The following is a 26,523-nucleotide window of genomic DNA, read 5'->3' as shown; positions in this document are numbered from 1 at the left end:
GCTAACGTCATCGTTGTATTATAGTTCTAAAGAAATGCATTTTGCTCCAGCCTACCTATATTTTAATACAATTGCAAAGTTGCTGGGCAATACCGACTGTATCGCCGCATAGGCTAAGTTGAATGGAAGCAACGTCACTCTATTGAAGAATATATTGTGGAAACATTTAATATGTACAAAGCGTTGGAAATAGTTCAACCAATGCAGATCTGCAACACCTACTATCGTGTACCTAACACCGCACAATGAAGACTTTACAGGTAGGTGACGCTTTATATCGCCATGGTTATAAATGAAGAGCTATGAAATGACCGCACGGTACTAATGCAAATCATTTCTACAGTTCTAGAGCTATGTTGGTAATAAGAAATAACTGAACAAGCAAACCCAGTAAGTATGGTTTCCAAATAAACAAATCATTTAATTAGCACTCTCTCTCCAGAATTTGAACAGAGATTTAAAATTTGCACGTGTGTACACTTAGTTTTGGGTTCATGTACACAATACGATTTATGTGTCATGGGTAGCAATACTGGTAGTAGTACTTTGATTGTGTACAGCACTGCCAATTTCATTTTCTTGGTCTAGATACATATTAACTTCTGACAGATGTACATTATATCAACTGAATCCCTGTAACCACAAACACTCAGCCAACAGGATGTGATGTAATAAACAATCAAAACACACAAACAAAAGGATGTTGGGTCTGTAACATATACACCTAAGAAGTAGATAAAGTTGGTAAAGTTCAAGATACACATGTATTATCAAACGATTCATGCAATATGCAAGATAACATTGAGGGCCCCGGTAACAATATATTGTGAAACATAATGGAAACTCATGACATCTAAATCTCAACCACAAATAAAGTACATACACAACAGATGTTAGACAATATACAAAGAGAGACAAATTTTACACATCATAATACAACAGCTGTTCAATAATTTCAGACACAAACAAGATATCTCAGACCCTATGCTGAATTATTCTGTGACACATACCAAAAACCATGTTTCATATTCAAGCATTGAAGAACAAATGGAATCCATAGCCCACCAGAACCCCAAGCACAGACATCCAAAACAATCTTTTCAGAAAACCTACTAAACCTTTTGACTTCTCTTTTTTGTTGATCAGAAACTTTGATTGAAAAAGCTTTGAATCACTGTAGGGCGCATACCGCACCTTTAACAATGCCTCAGGTGTACCATCAATTAAAACTGCTCGTTTGTGGCTAAATGCATCAAATCCAAACTTTCCATGGTATGCTCCCATGCCACTATTGCCAACTCCACCAAAAGGCAGAGAGTCAAGTGTGAAATGCATTGTAACATCATTAATTGTAACACCACCGCTGCTAATGTTGAATAGCAGTTTGTCGATTGAAGCTCTGTTGTTCGAAAAAGCATAGACAGCAAGTGGTTTTTCCATTGGCTTAATTGTGGCAATAGCTTCGTCTACACCAGCCACAGGTATGATTAGCATGATTGGACCAAATGTTTCCTGTTGCATATAAATAGACTCTGGAGTTACATCTGTAACTATGGTAGGAGCCACATATTTATCGCTAATATCAAATTTCCCTCCATGTACAATCTTGGCATCGTTTGATTCCAGAAGCTTTGCCAGTCGTGAGACCTGTCTCTCATTGATGATTCTGGAATAGTCAGGGGAATTTTGTGGATTTTGACCAAAAAACTCCACAATGGTGGCCTTTGCCTCTTTAATAAACTCATCTACAACTTCAGATTCACAGAGAATGTAATCTGGAGAAGTGCAGTTTTGCCCATTGTTAAGAAAGCGACCCCAGCATATACGCCGTGCAGCAACCTTGATATTTGTGGTGCTATCAACAAAACAAGGGTTTTTGCCACCAAGTTCTAACACAACTGGTGTAAGATTCTCTGCTGCAGTTTTCATAACATGCCTTCCTATTGCTGTACCCCCAGTGAAGAAGATGAAATCAAAGCGGTTATTTTTGCATAACGCAGCAGACTCAGCAGCATTAGTAACAACCACAGGAAAGCATTCTGGATCCAAGTAATTTGGAATTTGATTCTGTATTAACTCAGCAACGTTTGATGCAGACTCGCTGGGCTTTAATATGGCACAATTTCCAGCAGCAATTGCTGATAGAAGTGGAATTAGCAATAACTGAACAGGGTAATTCCAGGCCGACATAATCAAACATACACCATAAGGCTCTTTCCTTACGAATACTTCTGAGAATACGGTGAGCAACGTTTTTGACTGGTGCTCATCTTTGCACCATTCGTCAATGTTATCAAGAGCATTTACAATTGCATTGTTGGTCATTACTATCTCACCCAACACCGTTTCCATTTTCGACCGACGAAGATCTTGGGCAACGGCAGTGCAAATGGCCTCTTCATTTTCGTTTATAAACCTCAACAACTGTTGAAGCTGTTTTTTTCTGAATGATAGAGGCCTGGTCTTTCCAGCCTCGTAGGCCTTTCGAGCAATTGCTATTTTTTCACTGTATTCACTCATATTTGCACTGATGAAATTCATACAACAAGCCACTTGGATTTAGCTTCCAGGAATCTTATTAAATTGCCAGTCACTGTTTCTTCACGTGACATGAATGCGTCATTTCAAAAAGAGCTCAAAGTTCACAAATTACAACACATTGATCAGTGGTTTGATGGTGAGACTTTTACACGGCCCACAGCGGTATTTATGCATATGTTAAAAATTGCACGCTTGGATCCTTGGATACCCATGAACACTCATCCTATTTTTATTTGCATTAAATGAATTTGACAAAGTGTTCTCGTCAATTTTAACACAATTCTTGTAATCAACAAATACATTTGCATAATGCTAACACAAGCATACTAGGAGCTGCCACGGCGTTTATTACGCTCGTTTGCAAAGTTGTCAAAAAATTTGACGGTCGAATTTGTCTCTTACGGCCAAACCAAGTTACAAGAGCGATCATGTAGCCAAAACGTGGTCAAAAACTAACGCTTGTCCGACTTGGACGTAGTATGCAATCGACAAAGTTTTGCGTCTTGAACGCAACGAAATAACTGCCGATTGTAGGCTTGATTACACGCGTGGCTTAATTTGTCTGCGCCTAATAAATAGTACTACACGTTTCAAAGCGAACGTTTTATGTTGCAGCGTTCAGGCTCTACTGTCGGTAAGTGTGGCTTATTCAATTGTGTACTTTATTTGTTTATCGCATGTATTTGTTTGCAGAAAACCTTACGATTACAAACTTGACCGCTCCAATTCCATAAATAAGTGGGAAAGTGCGTATGAGTTGTAGACCGCGGCAATTCAGTAACACATAGTATGTTTTCAAACAAACCGTAAGTACGTTTTTTTGGCAACGATGTTAATGGCACTGAAAATGTAGGCGTAAATTATGCACGTGTACAAATTGCTCCTAAAGTATCGCTACGTACGAACGTTTTGCCTAAAATGCACGTAGCATTAAGTACATTATAGCTAAAAAATTCAGACCCAGCCAAAATTTGGCCAAATATTCATTTTACGGCCAAGTGAGTGTTTCTCTGCACAGTCAATTCCAATCGGCCAAACTGATAAAATCTGCCTAAATGGCAACCCTGTTCGTTTGTACTCATAACCCTTATGGTTTTATTGGTGTCCATGCCATTCTACGTTTCAATTTATTGTTTATGTGCGAAGCAGCTTTGCGTACAAAATAAAAAGATTTAATATTCTTATAAGCGCTGGAAAACACACGCTTGACAGCACAAAATTAGAGAAAATGCGCTTGTATTTCGTCGACTGTTTTTCCTCTGGTGTCGGGCAAGTAGAATATTTGAAAGAGCAAAAACGCAATTGAAGCCCCAATCCATATTGTCATAGCATATGCTCCAAGCCCAACCTTAAAAAATTCATAGCGCATGTTTGTATAACATACAAGAAGTCACGTGGCATGATAAGAATCATTTTTTTAATTTAAATTGTAAGGAGTAAGAGGTTCACCCTTGTCTTTACTTTGTGTACATTCCTACTGCAATACCTGTAAATAAGGTGGAATGAACCCAATGGTCCACGCCAAAGTCCAAAGCACAATGGAACCAAGAGTAAGAGCTGTTGGACGCGTTGGTTCAGTGGTCAATTCTCCAACAAGGACCAGAGTAGCAAGTTGGGAACAACCATAAAACCTATAGGGTTCCAAAGGTTAGTTCATTTTTTACCATTAACTAAACCGGATTATGGTAAGTTTAGTTGATACACATTGCAATTGTCAGGCTAAAACCGCTACGTCCAATTTTATACTTAAATGTTTTAAATTTGCCCGTGGTATATAATGTGCACTCGACAGTAAATGTCTATATAGAGAAAATAGTATGCACAGAGCAACAAAACTAGATTAAAAAAAAAACATTATTTAATATATTGAAATATCCTTTCAACATATTCGTTATACCTACCCAACTAAAAAGACAGCAACGGCTACCACAGCGACTATCGGCATGGCGCTTGGTGCCAAGTGATTTAATGTCTGACTCAATGTGAAGACCACAAGAGACACAATGAGAACAACTGTTCCTGCTTTGTTCACTTTGAGGCTTCCAAAATGTTCAACTAACCTCGGCTGGAATGACAAGATATGGTAAGACAGATGTACTTCAGTTTTCTAGTCGAGTAAAAACTATACGCAGTATCGAAATCAACTAGGGCAATACAGCACGTGCAGTGGTGGGATTCAAATATTTTAGCATCCGGTTCTCTCGCTAGCAACATGCCACAGTAACCGCGGGAACATATTGCTTGAAGTGCAACACAGACCTACACATACGGTTGTCAACAACCGGTTCGCTTATGCACAAACTGGTCCCAACCGGCTGAATCCCACCACTGAGCACATATATTCACACTGTTTGAAAGAAAGACAAGTGTCCTCTACTCACCCCTGAAAATACGGATAAAAACAGCACACCGAACACTCCGATACTGGCTGTGGTTACATGCTCTGGTGGAATATTTGCGTTGAGAAAGAGTTGGTCGGTATAAAACAGAAGGTGATTGATGCCGCAAACCATAAAGCCGACGTAGATTCCAACAATAGCCAGTAGTTGCCTCCTATACAAACAGACAAGAAATTCTGCAAAAAGCTTCTCAACCGGGGGATTTCCCCCAGTGTGAATTTGTATTTTAAGAGGACGAGTTTTATTGTAAAGGGAATGGCGCATTTTTGGTATTAGATATTTAAATGTAACTGTAGAGCTTAGTGTCCTTTCTTAATTTTGGTGATAAAAGCATGATATTGACAAACTGCATTTCCAATGGGGGGATTTAGCTGTGAATTATATCTGTTAAAGGGGTGCGGAGAATAAATAGGTTGAGAACGAATGCGATAGCGGTCAAGCGACAATTCGTCGAGTAAAGAAATTAAAACGACAAAACCAACAATCATACAGTGATACGTCTGAGTGAAAGTGTTTTTTTGGAAACCTGTTCTGTCGTGTTAAAAACATTTCCCGAATTCCAACCACATTGACGCTTTTGTTAACTTCCGTTTGAATATCACCTAATTCCCGTCTTAGTTTATCCTGATTGAAAAACAAAGGGTTTGATGAATTATCCGATTTGAAAAACATGTTGAAAAATCCACCTCATTGCTGATATTTCTTAGCCTTTTCAGAGCTTCCACCGCTTTGTCAATTTCTCCCTCACGGACCCAATAATATGGGGTTTCAGGAAACCGCAAGCTGGATATCAAATATAGGAAGGAAGGAATACATGGGAATGCAGTTGCAACGGGCCAAGTGTTAATGGTTCCAAGTACCTAAAGCACCATATACCGTTTTGCATTGAAGTTTAAGGTGATGGAATGAGCTGTTTTACTTTTGGATGATTAAGTGCTGATCCACAGAAGATGCCAAATCCTATGGCAATTGAAGCACTGCTTTGCCAGGCTGCTTGTTTGCATTTCGCGCTCATTTCAACCACCATCAAAGGTACAAGATCTGTTTTTGGTTGGACATAAAATAACCAGTTTAAAATTTTTGTTTTGCATGTTTTTTAGCAGAAAGTCATATTTTTCTCTTTTTTATAGAGGGCAGTTATTCCCCAACTAGTTTGCGAGCTATACATTTGGAAAGATACAACATTCTTGTGACTCATTTCAATCTTTTTGGGAAGACATTTTCCACAAGTGAAAAAAACAAAGTGGGCGGACTTAAGGGATATTTTTACCATTTATAGTCGCATAAACCTATTTACCTTTATTTTAATCATATCTCAATTGATTTCAATATACCTTATTTTGCGATTCCCCTGAAAACTCAAAATGGCGCGCAGCAGTTTAAGGTAAGAAACAGTTTCATTATGTGTATTCAACCTAACTGTATCCGATGCCCATTGGGATGCCAAGCAGTAACCGACCGATGATAAAAGCCTCGTAAGATCCAGTCAAACCTCCTACCAGAGAAACCATTAGGCAACCGAGTACGTTGAACACGTGACCAAGTTGAAGCAAATGTTTTCTCGAGAGAATTGTCAGCATTGTTTTCGACGAAATTCCTCCCAAAAATGCTCCAATGACCAAAAACGAAATTGTCATGGAAAAAAGTAGCAGCCAAGTCTCCTCGGTCATTGGGGTTCCATAGCGACTCTGAAATCGTTCAAAAAAAAGACGGATTTAAACAGGAACCGGTTAGATGCAAGGCTTTTATACCTGGTGAGTCCGGTTGTATATGTTTTGTATGATAGGAATAATGGGTCCAAGCAGAGTAAATTGTAACCCAATGGCATAGAACGACATTGAACCACTCATGAGAAGCACAAAGGCACCGAAATTAGAGTTGGCCTGTAAAAATAAACAGTTTCACAAACAGTCCAATTTTTTTTGCTGAACAAATACTAAATACAGGTTTCTCAACGGCCAAACAAAGTTTTTTTGAGCCTATGTTTTCAGTATGCGTACAATATATTATATGGTACCATTGACCTACTGGAACATCATGTTGTTTCAAGTTCGCTGAGTCCGAAGTCTGCTTTTCCATTTTTCAATCTTGTACTTGCTGCGTATAGGTGTAAAAAAGAAATTACATTCCCTAAACAACTTTCTGTATCGGACTAAAGGGCGGTTACAATAAGTGTTGTTTACACTTATATAAAAATTCCGCATACACTATCGCTTTGGTCTTTGGTACTATAAACTTGGTGATCTGAATATGAATGTCAAAGCTATTATGATTCTCAAGCATGTCTTGAACTGCGTTCATCATCAGTGCTAATTCGGAATGAGTTGCAGCAAGGCGCGCGCAGAGGTGGGCAGACAACTAAGCAGACAAAAACAACAGCTTACACAAGAAACACGTGTGTTCCTTGAAAGCAACACGGCAATTTCTGGCAAACGTGTTACAAGTTTTGCACTACTGTTAGCAACATGCTTTCTGTGTTGTTATTGGACAACTATGTTTGCATAGGATATTTCAGTAAAAATTGGAAGATTGATGACAATACTAAATAAGAGTTTAAAGTGCATATCTGTGTTTCTGTTGAAGTTGAGTACTTTCTTTCCCAATGTATTAACCAAATATCTCTAGATGAAAGCAAGTACTGGCACAACTGCAGCGCATTTTATCGTAGATCAAGCACAACACTGCAAATTCAAACGCTTTGCTAAAACAACTTTTTATCAATTTCTTGTTCAAATACGTGACCTCGTAAATTTCCCCTGCCATACCTGTGCCATATGAAGCCGTTCTATGCATTGTCTCAGCGTATAATACGTTCCCAACTGTGCCACAATCTTTGCTTGCCGAGGAAAAGCGAGCACATCCTAACACAAACCAGCATATCCCTACGAGATTAGGCTGACCTGCAAACGGGCTTTTACTGCTAAAACTTTGACATAGACATTAGCAAATAAGGCTGCCTAAACTGCAGACAGAGAAGTTTACCAATATCTTACGCATCGGTAGTCAGCTAATTCAGCAGGTTTGCCAGCCGCAGAACTTGTGTTTACGGCACTGGTGAGGCGCAGTTTGAGGTTTTTGGTGACCTCACAAACCATTACCTGAAAAATTAAGATACTTTGTACGTATGGCGTACTGGCCGCCTTAAAACGACTACAAGTTTCCTTCACTGTAAATTTCCATGCAAATTACCAGTTAACACTTATGCTTTTATTAAATCTATTTCGTGAAAGTTAAAGAATAAACACATATTATGAACACGCAAACATCAAAGCGTAGAAGAGCAGACTAAGAGCAACATGTAAACAAAATGTGCAGTTTTCATAAAGCTGAACACAATGTCTGGCGCCGATAGTTGCCGACAAAAACAGGTTTGACAGTTTTTTCCCTAATGCTAAATGTGAAATTGGATGTGTCAATGTTTATGTGTAGAGTTATTGCAATTAGACCTACACAACACTATATGATACAATCGACATCCATAAAACCCTTTGGAGTACCGAGCTAATTCAAACTGCTGCGCTAAGTTACAAGAAATACTCCTGAATTTCGTCGACAGTTTTTCCTTTTGTGTCGGGCAAGTAGAATATCTGGAAGATCAGATACACAATTGAAGCCCCGATCCATATGGTCATCGCGTATGCACCGAGTCCAACCTTAAACATACAGAAATTTAGTGAGTTCTCATTGTCAGATCCACGAACGATTTTGTAGGGCGTAAATCTTGCCCGAAAAGTACGGACGACCATGGTATAAAAAAACTAAAAAACCCGTTACAAATTTAGGACAATGGAAAAATAGTTAAGTGGCTTTTGCATATTCAGGTTTAAGTTTAGTTAAAGAAAAACGTTAGTTTCACGTAATTACTGTGTTGTATCTTAATTGCAACCTGTAGATAGGGTGGTATGAAGCCAATGGTCCACGCTAAAGTCCAAAGCACAATAGAACCAAGAGCGAGAGCCGTAGGACGTGTTGGTTCCGTCGTCAACTCTCCGAGAAGAACCAACGTAGCAGGTTGAAAGCAAGCATAAAACCTGCATATATTATTGCCAAATTCTTTATAACTATATGGAAACCAACAGATCGGGGTCCGTGAATACAAGGTTGAGAACAACTAATATAAACGTTGTAAATTAGGGGTGCATGTCATATACATGTCGTATTTGTTGCATAATCACGTACCAAACATTGGTATGACCATGTTTAGCGGTTATGCATATGTTGGCAACGGATCTTGGTAAGGTTGTTGGGTCTAAATCAACATAGCCTACAATGAGTACGACATTAGGTTTGGTGAAATCAGTTCGCGTGTCATTTTCAATGGCGTGTTAAATTTTGTCACGTTGCATTTGTGCATCCTTGTATTAAATAAATAAACAATATTTATCTCTCTTTGTGTATTGCGCTGATCCACCTTTTGCAGCGTAGTCACATGTGACCATCACGTCAAACTCGTTCAAAAAACTTACCCAACCAAAAACAGGACTATACTGCCAACTACAGCAACAATAGGTTAAGGTCTAAATCTCAAGGTGGCGCATTTACAGCGCTAGAGAAAGAGTTTATGTTGCCGGGCAAAAGCATGCTAATGTGTTGAACGAAGAACAATTTCAAGACAATTAAGTCCTCTCTATGACACTTGCATCGCCCGCCCGCGAACTTTTAGTCAATTGTTTTAAATTCGCTCTTGCGTACGTTGGTACGATCTACATTCTCATAATGGTGAAATTAGGCTAAATAAAGTTTTATCCAAAATAACAGAAAAAGTAACATAAGGCCTATTTCAATTGTAACGTCCTTCCATTGTTATTATTATGTCACTTACCCAACTAAAAAGACAGCAACGGCCACCACAGCGACGATCGGCATGGCGTTTGGTGCCAAGTGATGTAACGCCTGACTTATTGTAAAGACCACAAGAGAGGCAATTAGAACAACTGTTGTTGCTTTATTCACTCTAAGGCTTCCGTAATGATCAACCAGCTTCGGCTGAAATAAAAAAATTCAATGTTAAGTAATTACACCAAGAGGTGAACTAACAAGTGTATGTTAAAATTACATTGATCGTAGCGCAATATCTATTCTGCTATAAAACTACCTGAAATAGTGTCGTTTTCTAAGCAACTAAAAAGCAGTAGCTTTATAGTACAGGATCAGTTTGGCTTTTTATCAGGAATATCTGAAGTCAGTTTTCCAAGCCAAATTATTTTTTTCGAAAGGCTTACCCCTGCGAACACAGAAAGAAACAGCACACCGTACACTCCAATACTGGCAGTTGTTACATGTTCAGGTGGTACGCTTGCATTGAGAAAGAGTTGGTCGGTATAGAATATCAGGTGGTTGATGCCACACAACATGAATCCGGCATAGATTCCGGATACAGCTAGAAGTTGTCTCCTGTACGCAATAAATTATTCATAACACCACCAGAGAAAAAGAACTATATCACTGTCACGGAGGAACACAGAAATAAAAGCTCTTCTCGTTGTTTAACTTTTAACAAGGTGTTTTAGCCTTTGTCAGTAGTGCACACGTCTCACGTGCCAAATTTGCCACGCCATTGGTTTAAAATTGTAGTGCGGGCTGGTCTTCACCGAGAATGTTGGCAAATAAAGTATGGTGCTTTTTTGCAAAGACATTAACTTAAAACAAAGTTTGGCACACGCATGTATAGTACAGCCCTATATAGCTACAAAAATGCAACGCTTCACTGTTTGAGTTGCCCACCCCTGGCCTATACAACAGCTACGCAACAACCATTTATTTTCCAGACTCAACTTTTGGTCTCCGAATGGGGGTCGAAATGGGTTCGAATCCCACTTCTGGCCCTATGTATTGTCGTAATGGTACAAGCGGCAAAGGCCTCACATTAGATTTGATCGCGCTTGCATAGCGAGTTCATGTGACGTCATGTTCAATGGGCCGTTACAGCCAATGAAGCATTATACTACAATTTGTTTACAACTGTGACACACGAATAAATGCTAGGTTTGTGCGTTTACGACGACGTGTCCTAAAGTTAACTTTAGTGTCAAGAGTCATGTAAAGTAGGGATACTTCCGATTTACGATGTGCTCCTTTTACCATGTAGGCCTAAGTATGTGATCGAAACTATCGCATAGAATATGAAAGGTTGGAACCCAGGTTGTGATGAAAACGACAATTGCTTTGGGTAGGTTTTGTCAGCAAGGAAAAGGTGTCCCTGTACCTGTATTGCTTGTTTAAAAACATTTCTTTCACTCCAACAACAGTAGCGCTTTTGTTCACTTCCTTCTGGATGTTGTTTAACTCCCATTTCAGTTGATCCTGATTCAACGTTTAACATAGAACTTATTTGAGAAATATTCCTTGAAAACTAAATACAGAAACCTTACCTCGTTGCCGTTCCTTAGTTTTTTCAAACCTTTCAATGCCTTATCTGTCTCTCCTCCACGAATGTAATAATACGGAGTTTCAGAGAACCACAAGCTGGATATTATATATAGGATTGAGGGCACGCATGGAAATGCTGCTGCAACTGGCCAAGTGGCGATTGTACCAAGCACCTGTGATGCAGGAAAATTCTGTATTGACATGAAACCTTAGTCAAGGTCTTCATACCTTTGGGTGTGAGAGAACGGATCCACAAAAGATTCCAAAGGCCATTGCGATTGAAGCGCTACTTTGCCAAGCTGCTTGCTTCTTTTTTGCGCTTATTTCAACCACCAGCAAAGGAACAAGATCTGAATATGATGTAAGTTTAAATAGGTTTTCAAATTCAAAATGTAGCTTGTTTCAATAAAAATAAAAAATTGATTTAATAAGTACACCCAGTCGTATTATTCTTCTGCATACGGCGATGTTTTAAACCAAACATCTTACTCATATTAAAGTAGAAAATACGTGGCCCCAAAAATTTCCTGGTTAGGCTGCGGTGTCTTATTTTACAGTTGGCATTATTATATGTTTATGAGGTCTGTATCGTTTGCATTTACTTTAAAAAAATTTTTTTTAAAAAAAGTTTATGCAATGTAGGTATGTGGCGGACTTATACATGTACACAATATAACTTACATTATATTTGTGTCGCCGTAACGAACATACAACTAGTGCTTGTGACGTATTACGACCAATATAACATATTTGACGTCATTAAGTATTTGGTTCGACCAAATTTCAACAATTCTTTGTATACTTTGTTATTTGTTTGGAAGATCTTGACAAAGCAGACTTGCATGTCAGTTCCAACAATTAACACCATGCGTGCGACTCCAGTAGTAGAATTACCTTGGGGAAATACGATTCTCGTGGGGTGAGTTTAGACAATAGGCTTGTTGTTCATCTCGTGTTAAGAAGTTGTAACAAGCTTACCATCCCACGCAACCACAATAAGATATATTTTCTTTATGAAGCGAAGTGTGATATTTCTGATATTGTATACAGGTGAAATTTAAACGAGGGGATGCGGTTCTGTACACTATAGAAAATATAGGGTTCGACTGGGGTAACTCAAGGTCACCGTATAGCCAACACTAATTCTGCAGATCTAAGACCTACTGTATCCAATTCCCATTGGGATTCCAGCGAGGAAACGACCGATGATGAAAGCTTCAAAGGTTCCAGTCAAACCCCCAGCTAAGGAAATTATTAGAGTTCCGATGATGTTGATAACATGTCCCAGTTGGACCAAGTGCTTCCGCGAAAGATACGTGAGCATGATTTTTGAGGTGGTTCCCCCTAGAAATGCCCCGAAGATGAAAAACGAAATCGTCATCGAAAACAGAAGTAACCAAGTGTCCTCGGACATAGGGACCCCGTACCGACTCTACATGTTGATAAAATAGTTGAGCGCGGTACGATAGGCAGCTGCAACATTGTCAAGTGATACTTGCCTGATACGTCTCGTTATAAATGTTTTGTATGATTGGAATAATGGGACCAAGCAGAGTAAAGTGTAACCCAATAGCGTAGAACGTCATCGAACCGCTCATAAACAGCACAAAGGCTCCAAAAGCAGAGTTGCCCTGTTCAAAACAACATTCAATTTCAGGTGCTACATTGGCCAGAAATAATGGCTATTCTGAGGAACTGCCCCCAGATTGTCATCACAATCCTCTATAGTAGCGTTTTTGTTACGCCTTGGGCATTTTGCCAAATGAGCTCCTTTATCTATTTGTTCAACATTTACAATAGGATACGAGGCATTAATGAGGTCTATATCGTTTGCATTTACTTTAAAATTTATTTTAGATAACTTACACTGAAATCGTCTTTCAATTTCTCAGACTCTGAAGACTCGTCCTAAAATTTAAAAAAAGTTTTTTTTTCCAATGGGCAAATAATTTTTTTTTCTTGGTCAATTTACTACGAGAGTTACGTGTGTGTAATGGTAGGCCACTGATGTCCATAAAATACTTACAGATATATCAAGTTTGAAGTTGGCAGATTCAGATGAGTTGTCCTGCAAAAATAAATACAAAAACTTAAGTTTTTTTATTGAAAAAGGCAGACAATTTTCAAGACGATTAATATCCTATGCATGTAAAAAATATGCATGTAAATTTTGCTGAGAAATTTCTCATCATTTTACGCTACGTTTGTCGTAAGGCCAGACGTGTTGTATGCACGATAGTCTTACGGTGATATCATGTTTCAAGTGGTCAGAGTCTGTTGGGTTGACCTGTCAAAAAAAAACATAGTGTTGTAATTGGGAAAAACAAAGAAAGATATAATTTACAAATAGTAAAGCAATTTGTAAGCCAAAGCTGCTATAAATTATGTGGAAACGTTTTGAACACGACTGCGTCCATTATCAGTACAATTTAAGATTAAGCTCCAACGAATAGAGCACTGAGGTAGGCTGGCGTGTTGTAATGTTTTGCCCGTTCAGTTGCCTGCCTACCTCAGCGTTCTCTTGGTTGCAACTCATTCTCAAATTGCACTGATGATGGACGCAGTCGTGTTCGAAACGTTTGAAACTACGCAACTTTGTTACGTTACGTGCAAGACCTGGCGTGTTGCAAATGTAATAAACTTACAATGATATCTTGCTTCAAATTGTCAGATTCCGAAGCGTTGTCCTGTGATAAACATACGCAGTTTGTTGAGACAAACAAATAAAAATCCTATTCGTTGCCGATTAGCAACAAAGCACACCGTACAGATTAAGGTGCACAGTTTTGTTTTTATTTCACTTACAGCGAAATCATGGAGGTTCAAGGCGTCCTTCTCTGAAGTGTGTACTTCCATTTTCCGCTCCTTTGCTTCCCAAACAACAAGTTTCTTGATTCGATTTTTCCGAACTTGTACAGTCACTACCAAAAAATCCTGCATATACAAAAAAAAACTATATTTGTGCATGTATGGTAGGTTGTCCGTTATGTTCGCTTTTGCTACGAACGAAAACGTACATTATACGTTTACACAGTCAATGTACATAAACAGGCGCTTCAGCATATGTTTGTTTAAGCCGAAAACACAAAAAACGTCGTCCTTCTAAAAATGTACACATTCTGTGTATTACTTTGCTGGAAATTCTGTAGTTGGTACAATGCCGGTGAGAGCCTGCTCAACAAAAACGCTGAAGCTTTAAACCCTTTGTAGATTCGTCAAAATTTTTTTCTGAATGCCTACCAAGCAAAAAGCTACAAGTTTGTGGATTTGAACTTTGTCATTAAAACTAAACAGTAAAACCCAATGACGTTAATCATTGCTTAAAAAGTAATCTCGTTAAGTTGTTCATGCGGTCTGGAGTAGATTATAAATCCTCATGTATTGAACTATCTGAAGTATTTCTGACTGCTTTCTCAAACAACAGGTTATTGATTTTTATTCTAACGATTTCTAACCTCGTATACTGCTGCTCTGACGTTTTTAAACCCGTCTGGCTTTCTTTGACCGCTGAGCGTCTGGAGTTCGTCTCTGCGTCAATGCTATGGGACATTTACCACAAAACTGCAATCACGCATTGCCATTGGAACGACTACAAAACGTTGCTAAGGTTTGTATTGTTTTGAAACAATAGCCCACAGGTGACATCACAGAGATTTTGGAATAGCACAGGTTGATAAAACAATGCGCTCGCCCAATTCAGTAATTTTTTCAACAATTTAGGCTCAAATTTTTGCGGAGCCGAAAAGCAAGTACAACTAAACCGGAAATTAACAAGACACGTTCACTGCAACGGTGTCCGCGGAAGTGACAGGTGACCCTAGGAAGAATGGGTTATGGCACGTAATTCAAAACGAAAACAGTGCCAAAGCTCACGTACGCACCCGCTTTCTTTAGAAAACCGCGTCGTATTAAGTCACGCTTCACTGGTTCTGTCGGCTAAGCGCGTAGCATGTCGCCGTGGTTTCCTAAACGTATTTACAAGCGAATACATCGCTAATGTTATGATGTTTTCGGGGGCATTTTACCCCGCGTAGGTTGTACACGTGAGGTAGTTGTGTATAACGGCGATAATAAGTGGTACGTGATAAGCAATACAGCTGCAGATACCAAGAAAACGGTGACAAATGCGCACATTTTTCTTTTTAGTGCGCCATTCACAAAGAATAAAATCTCAAAAAAGGCTTTATTTCATCGGAAGATGCAAAAGTTCTTAAGTATTGCAGGTGGTACGCGAGAACATTTGACTAAAATGTTTGGTGTGGACATACTGACCCCTACATTAAAACACTGTTTCCCAACCGGTTGTACGCGTACCACTAGTGGTACGCGACGGCATTTCAGGTGGCACGCGAGCACCTTCCCGTAATTTGCGGATATAATTCGAATTTAAAAAATCGTAAGTGATCTCAAAATGTTTGTTACTTCATCCCCTAGGCTACTTTGTAACACTCAACTAGATGGTAGGCGTCGAAATTGTTTTACCTCCAAGTGGTTCGCAACCACAAAAAAGATTGGGAATCACCATACATTAAAAGGTTGCAATTATGTAGAAATCATTCACTCATATACGGTCCGGTTCTCAAACAATGCGAATAAAACAGATTAAAAGTGGTACGCCATTTTTTTTTAACAAAACGTTTTGATGGTTCTCGGTAACTGCACAGGACTTTGAAGTGGTACGCGGTAGAATTCTGGTAAGTAGACGTAAAAATTAAACTACAAGAAAGGCAGTGTTTGACTGGTTCCGAAAAACCTTTTCCGCAGTTGTCTTGTTACCATAACTTTAAAGGTTGAGCTTCATTATCTGGGCATGTAAAGTGTGATACGCACTAAAGAAAAAATAGCACCAAGGTGATTGAAGTGGATACCGTTACTTATCGTGATATTCGTAGCTAATATTCGTTTCCATGCTCACATTTTTAAAAATATCTGTTAACATATGTACGATCAAAACTTACTAGCACATTGAAAATTGTGACTGTTTTTTGAGAGTGTATACAAGTCCCACGTATTTTGACAATTGGGATGTACACTGTGATTTAAGCGGTAGTTTACTCGACTATGAAGGTAGAGGTAAAAGACAATGTTACACAACTACACTCAAGATTTGCCTTTAGTCCGCTGCACCATCTTTTCGTCCGGCGACCAAAGGCGCTTGTATTACGTCACAATGGGTTTAGATAGTAACGCTGCACGGGCGCCACTAAATGGCAGTATCGCTGTTAGAGTGTGCTTATATTCGTTGGAAAATACTACTACACCGGGTCACAAAGTTTTTTTCCAAACTTGATCCACATGTAAGTCTTCTTAAAACAGAAATCTGTGCGAATTTTAATGATTAGGTGTAGACAGGGCCACCACTGGTTATTTTTGGTTATAAATTTGAGTTTAAATACTACACGAAATCGTAGCGTTAATATTCGCACAGATTTATATGTTTCATAGGCTTATATGTGGATCAAGTTTGGAAAAAACTTTGTGACCCGGTGTAAAAGTATCTTCCATATTCGTTAATGTGGTCAAATACAGAGAGACTCAATTTGAAAGACAGAAACTGAGGATGTCAATAGGCGAAATTATTATTTCTGCAAATAAATCAAGATCTTATACTGGCGCTGATCGTCCTTTACTCCTTTTGGACTTCCAGGAATAAAATATGCTCACACATTTGAGAGTGCCCGCAAACCCCATATGCTTGTCCTTATATTCACTTCTGTCCACTATAGTCGTCGTTTTAAATCGAATGCGTGGATCAATGCGGTTAGTGAAAGTTTTCATTACAATTTATTAATACCGAACTTCGGTATTTTATAATAGGACATGCAGGAAATGTATTCGAGTTTTTTAAACCAAGTTTAATGACAATCGGATTTGTCGCAGAAAAATATCCACCAGGTGTCTCACATGGGCACTGCACAGATAATCCCTGCTTGGAATCCAGATTTAAAAAATACAAAAATTAAATACAGTAAACCAGCAAAAGGGCGTTTCATGTAATCAACGTGCCTTGCAATGTGGCTTGCGCCTATGGAATTACTGCGCACCTTAGTATGTGTCAATTGCGCTCCTGGCGTTATTTGCGTTTTTACGTTTGCCTATAAAACTTGCGCACCGTTTTTGTCAAGCCTCTTGGACTGTTTGTGACTCAAGAATAACAATTATTTAACGACGAGGACGGTATAACTGATCATGGAGAAGCTTGTGGAGATGATGCAAAGTCAACTTGAAGCCCAAGAACGTCGACACGAAAAACAAATGAAGGGCGATGGTGACAATTCTGTGAAGGATCAACGGTAAGCAAGCAGCACGAGCAAAACTTATGATCGAAATGCAGGAGCTGAGATCGCCAAATATAACGGGTCTACGTAGTAGGGCGATCCTGTCTTCTCATGCGATAGTATGCAACACTTCCACGTTTTTAAGACTGAACCTAATTTACAGATGTTTTGATTGGGTGCATCACCAGTTTAAATCTTTTGCAGAATCAATCATTTTTTTCTTGCACTTGACACCAAAAGGCTATAAAAAGCACTTGTTGCTTTGTCATGCACAATATAATCATAGATATTGCAAAAAAACTAGGTTAAGACGAATATTGGCCTATCCTGCATGTTGACTTTAATTGATGCTGCATAACTTTAATTTGACGTTAATTGAAGCTGCATAGGACACAGCGCAGTTTTCTGTCGTACATCCCGAAGGATGCAGCAGAACCAAAGGGAGCCTAAAGGCGTGGTGGACTATTCATGTGAGAAATGCGCTGGTGTCTGCATCGGTGAATCTGGAAGCGTAGAATAAAATACTCTGACTCATGAGTCCGTGAAGGTTTTTCGTGACCCTGATCACCTCTGTGTTAGACAGAACTGTTTTCAAATAAACTTAATCAGGTGTAATTAAATTGAGACCATTGTTCCTAACTTCATGCCAAAATGTTCAGAGACAAAGCACGCATTGCTACAAATAACGAGGAGGCGTAAAACAGATTTGATGTGTACAAATTATTTATTATTTAGAAGCAAAATCTCTAATTTAGATAAGAAAGCTACCGTCAGTGTCACTGTTTAAGATTTTCGTGTCACAGACAGTGTCTGTTTTTTCTGTTAGTCCGTCAATGGATGTCCTGAAAATGGCGCAGCAATAAACGTCACCAAACTGCACTCGGGGTTTGTGGCCGAAACAAAAGAGATTTGAATTCGGTCGAATCCTAATACCTTCAGTGAATATTTGTCAAAATCCGAATATTCGTTGACCTCATGTATTTTTATATTGGTCGTAAAAACACTTTGTTTCACCACAAATATCGGTTTGTATTTACGCTGTAGTGACTAAATTTGCCATTATTCGTTTCGTGCAATCCCATTTTCGTGCATAAATCCTCACAACAAATGTAGAAATGTTTTATTTCATTCTGCTCGCTGCATGCAAATGGCAACTGTTTCGACCTATTAGGTCTCATAAGTGCAGCTTGGTGTGACTATGTTAGACGATCTTGCCGACAAAAAAGCCAGGACTTCCACTGTTATATTTCATGTTTGTAACATTTAAACTCGTGCAATTGTTTAGTTTACTGTGTTATCGTTCGGAACTGATTGAACAATAAAGACTTTTAACCTGTCCCTATAAAGCTGAATCGTGAAAAGAGGGCCTTGTTATCGTGTGGACGATTTGAATGCCATGCACAATCTGATATAAATTGATTACATTTTGCAGTTTATAAAATGTTTTAAGCTTGATGAGCTTGTAGCAATCTTTCATGCAGTCAATGATTTGACAAATAAGCTTGTTAACCCATTTTTTCCACGTCCTGCAAAATAGTTTGCAATTTAGCCAGACATGCATGCATGCTTCCTGACGTAATTTCCTGTATACAGCTAAAGCACGGACGGAATAAATGACACAAACCCTTTTCTGTAAATGCTGTGTTTTCCTTTCGTATAAAAACAGCTTTTCTCAAGTCTCTGCCTAGGGCTACAATGCGCGTGTTACTTGTGGTAATAACAATACTTGGTTTGCGATGTCATTAGCAGCTATTAGTTCAGGACACTCATGCAACCACAAAGCAGCCAACCAGCAAACTTAAGACGATGCATATTGTCAGGTGGATGTAAAGCAATTCTCATGGTTTTCTTTCTGGGCAGTTTCAAAGGCACAAAAAAAATAATTATGTCCGTGTGTAGTCACTGTGATAATCTTTAGAAAAACATATTTTGTTGTTTTATTTCATTACGTATATGCACAATTGTATAGGATTTCGTCATTTATCCTATTGATAACAACTACTTTTGAGTATTTTGACCAATAAACAAATGTCGACAGAGCAATTACTTTCTTCCTCGTTGGAAGGTCCTATAGTTACAAAAAAGGTAAGTAAATGTTGTAATGAGAAGTTACGTCATTTTACATCACATTCCATGAAAATAGGTCATATTTAATGTGTCGATTGGAAATGTTTCAATCGGGCAAATTGAGATCGGTGTGTTTGGAAATACTGTTCCTGTGACTGCTGCAAACTTTCTTGCTTTGGCCAACCATAAAGTAAATATTTTTACACTGTTGCTGAGGTTTGACTTACAGAAATCAATCTTTTATGTTTAAGTTTGGATTTGGTTACAGAGGAAGCATTTTTCACAAGGTTATTAAAAACTGTATGATTCAAGGAGGTGACATCACACAAGGTGATGGGAGTGGAGGTATATGACTGTAAGGGATTACGTTAATATAGTTCCCCAAGCAAAAGTAGACCAATACAACTAAAATTGAAAACATCTAATAAAGTTTTAGCACATAACATTCCAGGCCGCAGCATATATGACAAACCGTTTGCCGATGAAAATTTTACGGAAAAGCATTATGGCCCCGGTTGGTTGAGTATGGCAAATGCAGGCATGGACACCAATGACTCCCAGTTCTTTATAACAACTACGAAGACGGATTGGCTTGATGGCAAACATGTGGTATTTGGCAAGGTCCTAAGCGGCATGGTAAGTGACAAAATACTTCCATATCCTTGTTATTGGTAATTTGCGTGCAGAAACATGGTAAACTTAATTTCTTTTCACAGGATGTAGTGGGAAGAATTGAAAACACCAAAACTGGACAAAGTGACCGCCCGGAAAAGGATGTTACCATAACTGGTTGCAGGGTTGTGAATATAGAACCATTTGTAGTCACCCGAGAAGCTGCTAAAGAAAACTAGTGTTCCAAGCTATCGTATTGTAATATCATTTTTGTCATTATCCCGTATAGACAGAGGCCAATTTTCAGTTTAACCCTCTATGGACAGAATTATTAAATTTAGAGAAAAAAAATAATTTTGTGTGGTAATGATTCAATGATAGACTAATATACCTGCATAAGAAAAATTATTAATTTGGGTAGGGGGATTAGGGTTTTTTTGAAACGTGACAAATTTGTCACACCGGTCCATGAAGGGACAAATTTCAATAAAAAAAATTGAATTCCTGCAGTTCTAAAATAGTAAAATGAACTTAAAAATCGAACAAAAAATGATACAACACTTGAGGTACTATATATGATAATTATTATGTTTATTTATTTGCATTAATTTTTTTTCTTTGTCATGTGCAATCATGCATAACATTTCAAAATGCATATATGAAACTTGCATTTGCCACAAGAAAATAATAGAAAAAGGAAAGTTAATTGTTTATAATCCAACTGCCACCGCATTCTTTAGCAAAACAACCATCTGGTGATTGCAATCATATAGAAAAGAGGGAAAAAACTGCAATCATATACAAAAATGTTATGCCAATATTTTCGACGAAGTTGTATTCTGCTCAGCCCAATGTGAAAGTCCAATCAATCGACTCCTCCCATGAATGGCTGTAATTTAGGATGTCCTATTTTCCATTTTGTTTCCTTGTTTCATCTTACAACAGAAAATGCTGATACAGTTGTAATGAAGCTGGCCGGAAATGAGTTTTTGCATCCCTTGGCTAGATTTCAGTTATGGACTCATATACTGAATAAACAATGGCATAATTATTTGAGTAATACTCAAATTAGTAAAAGTTTACCATAACAGTGTTTCCAATTGCAAAATTGTCGTTCTTTGAAACGTAACGAATGAGATATCCTTGACCAGTGCTCAAAAAACGTTCTTTAAGGATATGTTTGTTACATGTATTCTAAACGTTACCAATTTGTTACAAATGTCGACATAGGGTTAACCAAGTTTTGTTATGATTTGAATTACGCGAAAATCGAATGATTAAGTCTAAGGCTGTACTTCAAAACGCTATATTTAGAAGGTAATACACCAACCAAGTCTTAATGTATTGCGTCCAACTGAAAATTTCAACTGAAAATAAACAATTAATTTGCTTCAAATTCGTTCCTCAAACAAACTTTTTGAAAGAAAAACTTATTCTAGGATGTATCGATAATATAATGAACCTGGTGTAGGAATACGTGATGTTATATATTTATTGGGGATATTTAGATTTATGCAAAAAAATTATCATTTCGTGCCTATCAGTGAATTTATTGCACACACTGGGATTTGAAACAAGGACATCCTGGGCACAAATCCCGATCAGATTTTCTTCTTGGTATATATTTAGGTCTGGCTCTTGACCGATGCTGCCAATTGCCCGCCCAATTATTTTTGTAGTTTTTTTTTTGTAGTTTATTTTTTTTACCACACCGGGATTTGAACTCAGGACATCCTGGGCACGAATCCCGATCAGGTTTTCTTGTTGGTATGTGGGTTCTTTTTTTTGACACAAATACTCTACAACAGGACAGGACACGATTCACACATAAGGAAAGGTATGTGGGTTCTCCTTGCTATCAGCAAGTTGAAACATTTTAGCGCCACCTCGTGCAAGGCAAACAAATTAAAACTCGGCCACATTTGGCAGTATATTAAGTCACAAAGTTATTAATCTAAAGATTGGGGCGGGTGATTGGGAGCATTGGTCAAGCGCCCGACCCATAAACCAAGAAGAAAACCTGATCGGGATTCGTGGCCAGGATATCCGGGGTTCAAATCCCGATGTGGTCAAAAAAAAGGATTGGAAACATCTGGGCGGGCAATAGGAATAACATGGTTTGAATGAAATATTAAATGCAAGTTTTATTTTAATTTTAACCGTTATTCTTTCTAACTACAACCATCATATGAAAGAATATTTTCAAAACCCACTGAAAGTTTTTCTAATTCTTTTTAAACCCATTAAAAGTTTTTCAAATTTGTTTTAAACCCATTAAATGTTTATCTAATTCCTTTGAAAGTGTATTGAGAGGATTGAAGCTTGATTGTGACAATGGGAAGTAAAAACATCATGTGGAACAATCCCCACGTTCGCATTTCCAACCACTTTGTACATTAATGAGCAAACCCGTCAAGTAAATAACCACAGAAATAAGCTGGAACCTTTCCATTGCATGTTTGCGGTTACACCAGCTGCCATTTGTCACACGGTATATTCCATAGGTGACATTGCGTGCACAAGCAAGAGAAACAAAGTCTGTCGAAAGGACTTCGCACATATACTGTTTTCCGTGAAATGTTTATTTTGCCACTCCAAATTGAGGCTTTTGTGCATGGATAATTTTTGCATCCACATTTGCAAAACTGGTAAGTCAACTCGATAAAAGAGGCAATATATAGCACAAAAATACACACAATGATGTAAAGCTTTATTTGGTCCAAACCCTCTAGCGTCCACACTTGCAAATCGCCCGTTCTTTCCAACATTTGTTTCAACGCACCAACTTTACCAAAACTTTCACATGGCGACACAACTATATTCATTGGTCGTCTACATTATGGTTGCAGTGTCACAGAAAATTACATCATCCTGGTCAGGGTTCTTACCTAGGATGATCTGGATTACCATCCCAAATGCAGTACAGAATTAATCTCGACAAGTACGTATTGGGTGGTATGTCAATTCGTGCCCAAGATAACTTGAGTACTAATCCTGGTGCAATATACAAATAAGGAGTTTTGAAATCTTACCTGCATGGTCGTCAGAATTACCCAAATTACCAGTTTGAATTATTAGGAAATCGCAAACTGCGGTACGAACTGCCCCAGATGTTTAAACAATACAGTAACGATGACGTCATCCCATCTGTTCCTACAGAACCAACTGTTATATTCTCACCGGGGAGGTGGAACTTCAACAGCTTAGGGTATAAAAAAATAATACGGCTTAAAGTGACCTCTGCCACAGTTCCTTTGTACTGCAAACAAGTGAATATGAAAACAGCTCAAACTCGTACATAAAGCATAGCATGGTCCAAAAAATGGATAGGTTACGACGTTAACTCGCCAGAATTCGTCACGTTTAATTTCGAGATTTCTATTGGCAAGAATTCAGACCAAATTTCTTGAGTGCACAACATATGCAAGATATAATTTAGTTTGCCCTTTGTGTTTGAGAATAATTTGTTAAGGAGAAAAAAATGCAGTTTATTTTACAAGTTGGTGCAATTCTGGCTGCGCTTTATGCTACAGGAAGTAAGTACGAAGATGAAATGATAAAATAAATGATATTAAAATTTCTCTTTGTTAAACTTGATAAACTTATTTCAACTGTTGCACAGGTGGATTATCGTCATGCAAAGAAGCCATTGGTACAACAAAACGCAGTGGTGTTTACACTTTGAACACAACAGACGGTCTCGAGTATCAGACTTACTGTGACATGATAACAAACGGTGGAGGGTGGACTCTGGTTGCTTCCATTCATGAAAACAACGCTCATGATAACGGCAAGTGTACGGTAGGCGATAAATGGTCAAGCGAGCAGGGAAACAGTGAATTTCATCCACACGGAGATGGAAATTGGGAAAACCTGGAAACTTTCGGTAACGTCGCATCGGCCACAAGTGGAGATTTCAAAAGTTCTGCGTATTTTTCAATCGATGACGCGAAGGACATCATGATCTGGCAAATCCCCAACAATATTCCTTTGTCTCTTTGGAGAAAAAACTCTTATCTTCGTTACAGAACATACGATAACTTTCTAATTAGCTATGGTGGAAATTTGTACAGTTTATACAAAAACCACTTTTTGATCAAAGACGAAGTTTTTAACTGGCCTGGAGATAATGGGCCGAGTTTCCCTGTAGTTTTCGATGAAGGTTCGGCAGCTGATGTTCTTTCACATTTTGGGACCGGGTCACAGCCTTACCTTACAGCTGGTTACATACAGGTATATGAGAGTTAAAAAAACAGTTTTTTTTCACTATTTTTGTGATATTTTTAGTTCCGTCCAGTCTCATCGTGGCAACACGTTAACGCCATTTGTCCTGGGATAAAGGTGGATCCATCCATGAAAGAAAACCATGTTGCATGTATAGGCGGTACTAGTTATTGGGGAGAAGAAAGCAACTGTGGAGATTTCGGTGGCTTTATACTCGATGGATATGGAACGGGTTTAGGTCGCAGCGTGGACAAAACCCTCATTGAGACGACTTTCCTCATATTTTACCGGGTTTATGGGTTTATCCTTCCACAAGTTTCCGGGTTTTCGGATGGTAAAAATGTTTAAGATTTTATGTTTGTTTAAAATGCCAAACGAGATGCTTTCCACGCTACAAGATTTTGATTGGTAAACACTACATAATCTGTTATGTCATAGGCATAGAATAAACCATTTATTAGCGAAAAAAGCTGAAGAGAAAGGATTTTTAGGCACTTGGGCATTGAGTTCTGTATGTCAACCATTGGGAATGAAGAGATGATTAAAACCTGGTTCTATATTTGTCATATAATGTTTGCTATTCACGACATAAATTTTTGCACACACGGTAAATAGGGGTATTAGGTAGGAATCCAAATACAATTTTCCAGGAATTTAGCTTTTAGTGACCGCTCTTTTAAAACAAGGCTTTTCGGTTGATAGTTAATGCCTGTCAGATAAAACGGACAAAGTGCCACAAAAATATAAAAATATATTTACAGAAAACAATTAAGCACTTCATTTTGGATAAACGACAGAGTTCGTGCTTGCGAATCGCCTGTCCTTTTTAATTTGTAACAATTCAAGTTGGGTCGCCTGACCAAAAGCCAGTCCACATTATCTGGTTGTTTCGCATGTTGTTATACTGCCACCATACATCATGAGGCGAAAAAAATGTTAATTACTTTTTCTGAAGTTCGATCTGTACGTTTCTTGATTTTTTTCCAAAGAATATGTTTTCAAATAGTCTATACACCATCATGTTTATTTCATATCGTCCTCTTAACGAAAATTCATCGTACAACTTAACGCTATTTTGGAATTTCACCAACCTATTTACAGTTCGTTCCGAAGGGAGCACCTAATGAGCCTGCACCAACTTGCGGCAGGGTGGTTTTACTATATATCCCCGCACTAACCGGCACATTCCGGCGGATATGGACCGATTAAGGCAGGGGTTCTTACACCTGGGGTCCATCAATCCTCACGGGGTCCGAGAAGATGCATTAAGTGGTCCATGGAACGAAATACAATTATTTCGAAAAGAATGTTTCAGGGGTTCGTGATCCAAAAAAAGGTTAAGAAACAGTGGATGGGTTAAGGGATTACATTAGATCCCATCGGACACTGTGCAGTTTTCTGTCGTACTCGATCGCGAAGGTTGAAGCTGAATGCAATGGTGTCTGCAACGGTGAATCTGGAAGCGGAGAATAAAATACTCATATGAGTCCGTGAAGGCTTTCGTGAGTCCCTGATCACCTCGTGTTAAACGGAATTGTTTTCAACTAAACTTACTAAAGCATTATTAGTTAACATTTCTACCGCAACGAACTCCAACCAGAGACCTAAATTCGACTTAAATTGACAACCATCGTTCCTAACTTCATGCCAAAATGTTCAGAGGTTCGCATTGATGCAAATAATGAGGAGGAATAAAACAGATTTGATGTGTTTAAATTATTTGTTATACAGAACAAAATCTCTAATTCAGATAAGAAAGCTACCGTTAAGCGTGTCAGACATATTTTTTGCGTGGAGTGAGAGTTAACAAAAGCATCGCTCTTTCGTTAACTGACTGTTCAAATTTATTCGGTATCCGAATACTAGCTCTCCGGTAATCGGTTAAATCCGGATATTCGTGACGTCATAACTTCTACTATGTTGCTCTAGTTAAGAGCGACTAAATTTTTCGTGACTCCACAAACTTGCAAATATCATTCAACATTCTACACGTATACAACTGTCGTTTTCTATGGTAACATGAACATCGAAAT

General features: G+C 38.4%; 3 protein-coding genes and 2 pseudogenes across 4 annotated transcripts; 2 read left to right on the top strand and 3 right to left on the bottom strand.

Annotated features, from left to right (window-relative positions):
* Positions 1–649: 649 nt before the first annotated feature.
* LOC145908553 (aldehyde dehydrogenase, dimeric NADP-preferring pseudogene) lies at positions 650–2,641 on the bottom strand (annotated as a pseudogene).
* Positions 2,642–3,646: 1,005 nt separating this feature from the next.
* LOC145908099 (solute carrier family 2, facilitated glucose transporter member 5-like) lies at positions 3,647–7,817 on the bottom strand. Of its 2 annotated transcripts, XM_082995285.1 has the most exons (11): positions 7,706–7,817; positions 6,969–7,037; positions 6,692–6,823; positions 6,361–6,628; positions 5,860–5,981; positions 5,627–5,800; positions 5,467–5,564; positions 4,923–5,094; positions 4,443–4,606; positions 4,028–4,172; positions 3,647–3,889 (listed from the first exon to the last, which is right to left on the bottom strand). In XM_082995285.1, exons 2-11 carry the CDS (start codon positions 7,017–7,019, stop codon positions 3,761–3,763), a joined length of 1,455 nt encoding a protein of 484 aa, XP_082851411.1. In that variant the 5' UTR covers positions 7,020–7,037; positions 7,706–7,817; the 3' UTR covers positions 3,647–3,760. The 2 variants fall into 2 exon arrangements, with proteins under 2 accessions (XP_082851411.1, XP_082851410.1); XM_082995284.1 differs by lacking the exon at positions 7,706–7,817 and having other exon boundaries at positions 6,969–7,236.
* A 314-nt stretch (positions 7,818–8,131) lies between these two features.
* Positions 8,132–14,239, bottom strand: LOC145908326 (solute carrier family 2, facilitated glucose transporter member 5-like). Its single transcript, XM_082995583.1, has 14 exons — positions 14,115–14,239; positions 13,955–13,996; positions 13,555–13,596; positions 13,336–13,377; positions 13,176–13,217; positions 12,809–12,940; positions 12,474–12,741; positions 11,538–11,659; positions 11,312–11,482; positions 11,146–11,243; positions 10,163–10,334; positions 9,763–9,926; positions 8,827–8,971; positions 8,132–8,593 (listed from the first exon to the last, which is right to left on the bottom strand). Exons 1-14 carry the CDS (start codon positions 14,163–14,165, stop codon positions 8,465–8,467), a joined length of 1,620 nt encoding a protein of 539 aa, XP_082851709.1. The 5' UTR covers positions 14,166–14,239; the 3' UTR covers positions 8,132–8,464.
* Positions 14,240–19,615: 5,376 nt separating this feature from the next.
* LOC145909334 (peptidyl-prolyl cis-trans isomerase B-like) lies at positions 19,616–20,505 on the top strand. Its single transcript, XM_082996728.1, has 5 exons — positions 19,616–19,672; positions 19,731–19,844; positions 19,906–19,999; positions 20,106–20,290; positions 20,371–20,505. The coding sequence occupies exons 1-5, from the start codon at positions 19,616–19,618 to the stop codon at positions 20,503–20,505; spliced, it is 585 nt and encodes a 194-aa protein (XP_082852854.1).
* Positions 20,506–23,872: 3,367 nt separating this feature from the next.
* On the top strand, positions 23,873–24,838 carry LOC145909333 (intelectin-1 pseudogene; annotated as a pseudogene).
* The last annotated feature ends 1,685 nt before the right edge of the window (positions 24,839–26,523 follow it).

The sequence above is a fragment of the Ascidia mentula genome, chromosome 7, assembly GCF_947561715.1.
Source record: "Ascidia mentula chromosome 7, kaAscMent1.1, whole genome shotgun sequence".
Taxonomy (NCBI): Eukaryota; Metazoa; Chordata; class Ascidiacea; order Phlebobranchia; family Ascidiidae; genus Ascidia; species Ascidia mentula.
This window is presented reverse-complemented; position numbering and strand designations above follow the sequence as displayed.